The sequence below is a fragment of the Chrysemys picta genome, unplaced genomic scaffold (genome assembly GCF_011386835.1).
Source record: "Chrysemys picta bellii isolate R12L10 unplaced genomic scaffold, ASM1138683v2 scaf1775, whole genome shotgun sequence".
Lineage (NCBI taxonomy): Eukaryota > Metazoa > Chordata > Testudines > Emydidae > Chrysemys > Chrysemys picta.
In genome coordinates, this window is record NW_027054480.1 from 1,229 (window position 1) to 8,537 (window position 7,309).

General features: G+C 48.2%; 1 protein-coding gene across 1 annotated transcript; it reads right to left on the bottom strand.

The window, feature by feature from the left end:
* Positions 1-243: 243 nt before the first annotated feature.
* Positions 244-4,104, bottom strand: LOC135980083 (apoptosis-associated speck-like protein containing a CARD). The gene is made up of 2 exons (XM_065580157.1): positions 3,310-4,104; positions 244-1,453 (listed from the first exon to the last, which is right to left on the bottom strand). The coding sequence occupies exons 1-2, from the start codon at positions 3,322-3,324 to the stop codon at positions 1,136-1,138; spliced, it is 333 nt and encodes a 110-aa protein (XP_065436229.1). The 5' UTR covers positions 3,325-4,104; the 3' UTR covers positions 244-1,135.
* Between the last annotated feature and the right edge of the window lie 3,205 nt (positions 4,105-7,309).

The window sequence follows — 7,309 nt, forward strand, 5'->3', positions numbered from 1 at the left end:
AATTCGATCCCCGAGAGATCGATTTCTACCCGCCTGAATAGGCGGGTAGTGTAGACCTAGCAGCATATCCATATGATTGATACTTTAAACATTTAATAATAAAATACACTTAAAAGACTGATTTGAGAAAATGAGCCCTTTCCCAAGGTTTAAAGGGCTCAAATGCGACAATGCATTCATTTAACTTTATACATGTAAGTAATGGTGCTGAAGTAAATGGGATGTTAATATGTCCTTAAAGTTAAGCATGTGCTTAAGCACTGCAATGTTGCCAACGCATTCACAAATTGAGTCAGTCCCCTCAAAAATCATGATTGTCTTAAAAACATGAGATTAAAAAAAGCATTTTGAGTTGTTTTCATTGGCCTTTTTTGAACATTTATTGTTTATACTTTATACTTTTTCTTTGCAGTCATGAGACCAAGAACTGTACTTTTTATTTTAAACAAAAGCTGAGATTCTCATATAATCACATGACTCAAGAAGCAGAGGCTTTACCAAAAAACACAAAATATTGTACGACTAATGGTACAATTGCAAGAGTTTGCAGCACTAGTTCAGTTCAGAGCAGGGATCATTGTGTCTAAAGTTAAGCACCTGCAAATCTTTAGGGGCATAACTGGAGCCAGGAAATGGAGTCAGAAAATGGTAAGTGAAACCTGGCTCTGAATTAAAGATTGACATGTTAAAATCTGGGCGATTTCTGTTTTCTTCTGTCATTTCTAATAATGCTCCTGCTTTGGCTGGGAAATGTTCTCTCTCACACTTTTTGGGGTAGGACCATCACTGCCTCTCTGTGCAGTGTAGAGGGTGGAGCACAGTGTCAGTGTAACTCACTAGTGAATGTGTGTTACACGTCTCACCTCTCTGCCTGCTCTCTCAGACAAGTCTGTTACAGCTCCATTTTATGAAGCTTTGGCAGTTTGTGCTTTTAGCACTGGAGGTCCACGGGTTGGTCCCCAGTATGTTAGCCAAGATGGCGGCCGTCACCTCAGCACAAAGCAAATAGTTATTTATGTCCATAAATATTATAAAAAAAAGCAAATGTTGAAAATCAGAGTTGCAGAGAAGGAGATACAATTCCTCCTCCCTCCCCCCACACGCACACACTGTGCAGGGCAGAGCTCTCCCTAGGTTATTTCTTACCAGGTCTCAGTGTCTCAGAGAGTTTCTCAGCCAGATCTCTCCTGTTTATAGATTTCAGCACATTCACTGTCACTTCCGCCCCATAGTCCTCTCCATAGTAGCTGAGCAGGGATTGAGTCATGTCCACAGGTGATGCGTCCTCTAATTTACCCATGGGGATATTGTCATAGTCCCTCTTCAGCTTAAATTTGTTCAGTTTCAACTTGAATTTCTTGAGCTCATTCTTTGTCAGCTCTTCAAGAATGTCATGTAAGCAATCGCTCACTGCTTTCTCCATGGCATCTCCTTCCTCAGCTCTCTGAGCAGCCTGCGAGAGGAGAGACAAAACCAGGAGATGGTTCACAGAAAAAAATAGCGGAATAATCAGAGCAAAACTGAAACTAAAGGGGTCTAAAGCACTCACCTCACATCAACCCCCTCCCTTCTTGCCTAGCGCTCCCTCCAGTCATGCAAACAAGAGTTGCTGCACATTCGCTTTCAATCCCAAATGGAAACCCGCCCACAAAACACTACACTGGTCCTTCCTGAAACCAAGACAAAACTAGGTCAGGCCATTGGAACAAAATCTATCAGGTGAGAATAGGACAGCAAATGTGAAAAATCGGGACAGGGGATGGGGGGGTAATAGGGGCCTATATAAGAAAAAGACCCAAAAATCGGGACTGTCCCTATAAAATCGGGACATCTGGTCACCCTAGGTGAGAAGAACACAGAAGAAAAGAGCAGGGACAATAGTGGCACCATCCAACGTTTCCTTCTAACAGAAAAGGGAATGATTTTGATAGTACAATTTCTACATCCTGCTCTCCAATTTCCCCCAGTTTGCCCCTTCCGTTAATGGCACATCACTCTGCTGGGTGTATGAATAGCATCCAGGGTGGGAAGAGCATCACACTATGTGTAACTCCCCCCAACATTTTGTATGTGGTCTCACAGAAGGGGCAAAGGAGCTTTAACCATCACGGCAGTGTGTGTGCTGGGGCAGAGTGTGGGACGAGGAAGTTGGTGTTTAAATCCAAAACCACAAGATGTATGTGTTGGGAAAGGGGGTTGAGCCATGATACAGGAAAGAACGGGTGGTTTATGGTTCAATTGTTGAGTTGAACATACACGAAAGTCTAGAGGCAGGAAAGTGATTTATTGCAGATGAGGTGGGAGTGGTTATTACACGGAAAGGAATTAACAGATCTTCACAATAAGGTGCTGGGGGAATAACAAGGGGACATTTTTTCTGTTAGAAGTGGGAGGAACCATTTTAGCCTTATGCTCAGCACTAATCTATAGTGAGGTCAAGATCAATGGTAGGGATTGTTGTCTCCGTTAGCCGTTCTGAAGCCACGTGTACACTAGGAATGCTTTACTGGCATAGTATGCCTGCAAAGTGCTCCTATTGCAGATACCACCATACTGACAAAGCTGGGCTGTTACTACTATAGCTTATTCCACCATCGTCCCCGAATTAAACAAACTATACCAGTAAAAATGCTTCCCTCCCCATCACCCACACATCTGCTTGGTTTTCTGACAGGCTGTGTCAGATGAAGGGAGAGGGGCAGAAATTCAAGCACCCATGGCAGAAAACAAACGCTGAGTCAGATAGGATAAAACACAATGAATTCCTCCAAGCGTTAGCTGAGGCTGTATTACAGGCCAAGTGAAACTTCTTAGCCTCCACTGAAGTTGCCAAATCCTGCCCCAAGGAGCTATCCAACATGGTAAATTGCTTCAGCAGGCCTGATGACCTACAACCTGCAACAGAATCCAGCACCAAGCACTGCAAAAAGTTATCATCGTACTGCGCTGAAAAGATCATGCACACTTGGGAAGCTTTCTCAATACCCACTTCACCGGCACCCACCAATCAACAGCCTAACTGCATTCCTGGAGTTCTCTACATTCACTCATCAAGAGGTTTTGGACACCCAAAAGAAATCTTGACTCAAGACTTGTGAATCTGACCCATACACTTGCTGGCTTGTGAAAGAGAGAAATGATTAACTTGGTCACGTCTGAAATAGCCAACACCTCGTTCAGAGAATTAACCTTCCCTTCCCTTCCTCCTTCAAACACAGAATAGTTCGACCAGCACTGAAGACACCCACCCTGGATACATTTGTTCTAGCCAGCCAGTGCCCACTATCCTCTCCATTGGTAGATTCTTACCAGCCTTTGCTGCATCGATGAGTCTCTCCGATAGATCCCTCAGGTTGATGGCTCTCAGCACCTCCATGACTATCTTCTGATCATAGGCTTTCCTATAGTAGTAGATCATCTCATTGGTGACATCCACAGGCTTTGCTGTTTCCAGTATGTCCCAGAAAGCTGAGTTATAACCACCTTCTACTTTGATTGTATTCAGTGTGAACTTGAACGCTGAGACCCCTTCTGCCCCAGATCTTCCAGGGTTTCCAGCAGATGATATTCCACTGCCTCCTCAGACATTACCTGAGCTGACTCCTGGAGCAGAAAAAAATCAGGAATCTGCACCTGCATACAGACAACCCAAAATGCTTTCTCCTGGAAACTAGCACCTTTCTCTAATGCGCTCACAACTCAAAGCAACCCTCCCCCACCCCCATTCTCCACTATCATATCCACAAACCTGAGCAGTTCACTTAAATCTCAAAGCAACCCCCCCACACCAAGGACTTATCCAATTCCATCTCTGTTCTGCTGGAATTTACCTGACCTGTGCTTGTGTGACTGGAGAGAGAGAATGGAAATTGCAAAACACAGCGATGATACTTATGCAGATCTATGAGAGTAAAATCTAGCAGAAGAGAAGGGATGGGGGAGTGAGATTGCCACTGGGAATTGGTTAAAGAAGCTGCATTGCACATTGTGCTGCAGTCCAGACTTTGAACTGTGCACGCGCGTTAATCTTGCTTATCTTCACGTTGTTTTGGAAGGAGAAATGACTGCCTGGGAGAAGTGAAAAGTGAAAGTGTTTCAATTGCTGTGCTTATCACCTGCTGCTTAATTGCCAGCCTTGTCTCTATAGTTGTCTGTTTTCCCCACTCCACCCCCTACTTATGACATGCTTCTCCTGTGCTGGTCTGCAAAGCCATTACCCTCTTTTCTCGTTCAGATCCCTCCCCAAAACCCACATAGACGTTCCTGGGACACATTCTGCTCTTTTAAAATGCAGGTATCAGCAACTTCAACACAATTCTTATCAGGAAGGACGTGGGGTCAAGCTGCCCTTTCTGTGGCACCTAGGGTTACCATATTTCAGCAAGCAAAAAAGAGGATGGGAGGAGCCCCGCCCTAGCCCCTCCCCTGCCCCTCCCACTTCCCGCCCCCCCAGAACCCCCAACCCTCCCCCCGTTCCTTGTCCCCTGACTGCCCCCTCCTGGGACCCCTGCCCCTAACTGCCCCCCAGGACTCCACTCCCTATCTAAGCCTCCCTGCCTCTTGTCCCCTGACTGCCCCAACCCTTATCCACACCCCCACCCCCAGACAGACCCCTGGGACTCCCACGCCCCATCCAACCACTCCCCACCCCCTGACAGCCCCCCCCAGAACTCCCAACCCATCTAAACCCCTCTGCTCCCTGTCCCCTGACTGCTCCGATCCCTCTCCGCACTCCTGCCCCCTGACAGCCCCCCCAGAACTCCCAACCCCTCTAAACCCCTCTGCTCCCTGTCCCCTGACTGCTCCGATCCCTCTCCCCACTCCTGCCCCCTGACAGCTCCCCCCAGAACTCCCAGCCCCTCACCCCCCCGCTCCTTGTCCCCTGACTGCCCCCTCCTGGGACCCCTGTTCCTAACTGCCCTCCAGAACCCCACCCCCTACCTAAGACTCCCTGTTCCTTGTCCCCTAACTGCCCCCTCCTAAGACCCCCCCCAACTGCCCCCCAGGACCCTACCCCCTACCTGTACCCTGACTGCCCAAAACTTTCTCCACTCCCCCCAAAAAGCCCCCCCCCGTTTCTTGACTGCCCCCTCCAGAACCTCCCTGCCCCTTCTCCTGCCCCCTGGCCCCCTTACCCTGCTGCTCAGAACAGGGTGTTGGGCTCTGTGCGAGCCGGACATGTGGCTGCGCTCCCCAGCACAACAAAACCCGGTCCTTGGCCCTGCACAGTGCTGCCGGAGCCGGGCTGCAGGGGAGAGCTGCCCTTGTATCAGCACAAAGTGCTCTCGCTCCCGTTTTGCTACGCTGCATGGCAGAAACAGCTCCCAGTTGCAAAAGGGGAGGGCTGCACTTTGTGCTGATACACTTGCAGGGCGGAGCTCCTCTACAGTTGCTCCGGACTCCAGCCCGGGACTTTCCTGCAGCCCTCCCAGCCGCTCGCTCTGATCTGCCGGGGGAGGGGGGAAATCCCGGACATTTTGAGTGCTTTACAAATTCCCCCCGGACGCTATTTTTAGCACAAAAAGGAGGACATGTCCGGGTAAATCCGGACGAATGGTAACCCTAGTGGCACCCCAAACCCCCCCTCCCCTCCTGCCATGGTCAAGCTGAGACTGCTGAATAGAACTCTGGAAAAACCCACACCTGGTTAATCAATAATCCGAAGGAACCTCTTGCTTGACCATTGAAACTGCTTACTTAGCAAATTTTCCTTAAGGGACATGTCATTCTATAACTAATGTATAAAAGGGGGGAAAGTTTGAGGTAGTTGGACTTGTTTGGGGACTCTTTTGAACTCGTTTTGGACTCTCCCTCTGGATACTTCTTGCAGTCCCCACTGGCAGACGGAAGATTTGGCCACCGGAAGCCTGCCGCTGTGTCACTGGAGAGCCACACTCTGCTTTAGTAATTATTAAGGGTTGGGGGTGTTTTACTAAACCTGTTGCGGACGTGTGTAAGTGCTTGAGTCTAAGTTTAGCTTTAAGTGAAAGCACTCTTGTGTTTGCCTGTTTGTGCCGGCCATCTATCGGTCGGACGGCCGTGTCTCCCCTGGTTTATTTCCTGAAACCACCTTACACAGAGTCAAAGTTACCAAGAGCTTTGGGTTGACAGAACCCCGGGTAACAAGACAGGTTTCCAAATCCTGCCCCAACAAGCTATCCAGGGTGGTAAACTGCTTCATCAGGCCTAAGGGGCCTACAACCTGCAACAAAATCCAGCACCAAGCACTGCAAAAAGCTGTCATCCTACTGCACTGAAAAGACCATACACACTTGGGAAACTTTCTCAAATAGCCACTCCACCAGCACCCACCAATCAACAGCCTGCCTGCATTCCAGGAGTTCACTACATTCACTCATCAAGAGGTTCTGGGCACCCGAAAGAATTCTTGACTCCAGACTTGTGAATCTGACCCATGATTTTCCTGGCTTATGAAAGAGTAGTGATCAGCTTGGCCAGGACTGAAAGAGCCAACACCTCGTTCAGTGAAGTAACCTTCCCTTCCCTTCCTCCTTCAAACACACAATAGTTCGACCAACACTCAGGACACCCACCGTGGATACATTATTTCTAGCCAGCTACTGCCCACTGTCCTCTCCATTGGCAGATTCTCACCAGCCTTTGCTGCATTGATGAGTCTTTCCAACAGATCCCTCAGGTTGATGGCTCTCAGCACCGCCATGACTATCTTCTGATCATAGGCTTTCCTGTAGTAGTTGATCAACTCGGTGGTGACCTCCACAGGCTTTGCTGTCTCCAGTATGTCCCGGGAAGCTGAGCCATCAGTTTCCTTGGGAAATACCAGAGTAAATCTCCAAATGTCTCAGGAGTTCCATTCTTTAGACTTTCTTGGCTGATTTCCAGGACATCACTCAGCTTTGGCTTACAAAGGAGCTTGTGAAAAGCTTTCCCCTTCCCTGGAACACAAAATGAACATCTGATCTGAACAGCTTTCCGAAGACAGGGATTCCCAAACAGAAACTTTTGTTATTTCGGAGGTCATGTTGTAAATTCTGAATAATAACTTACAGGAGAAAATACAATGGTAACTGGCAAGGAAAGGCATATGTGGCTAAACCCACCCATTAGATCCGGCTCCTTTATTTTTTTTAGACAAATACTTTTTGTTTCACATTAATTTCTTGCCCCCTTCTCTCCAGAAGCACCATGAAGACAGCAGCAGGAGTTGGGGAGGAGGGGCTGATGGCATCTAGCCCTTTCAGGGCAGCACATGTGGAGTGCGTGGATCTGCGACCTGAGGAGGCAGGGGCTGAGATCAGAGCATGCTCACTGGATGATCTACAGAAAA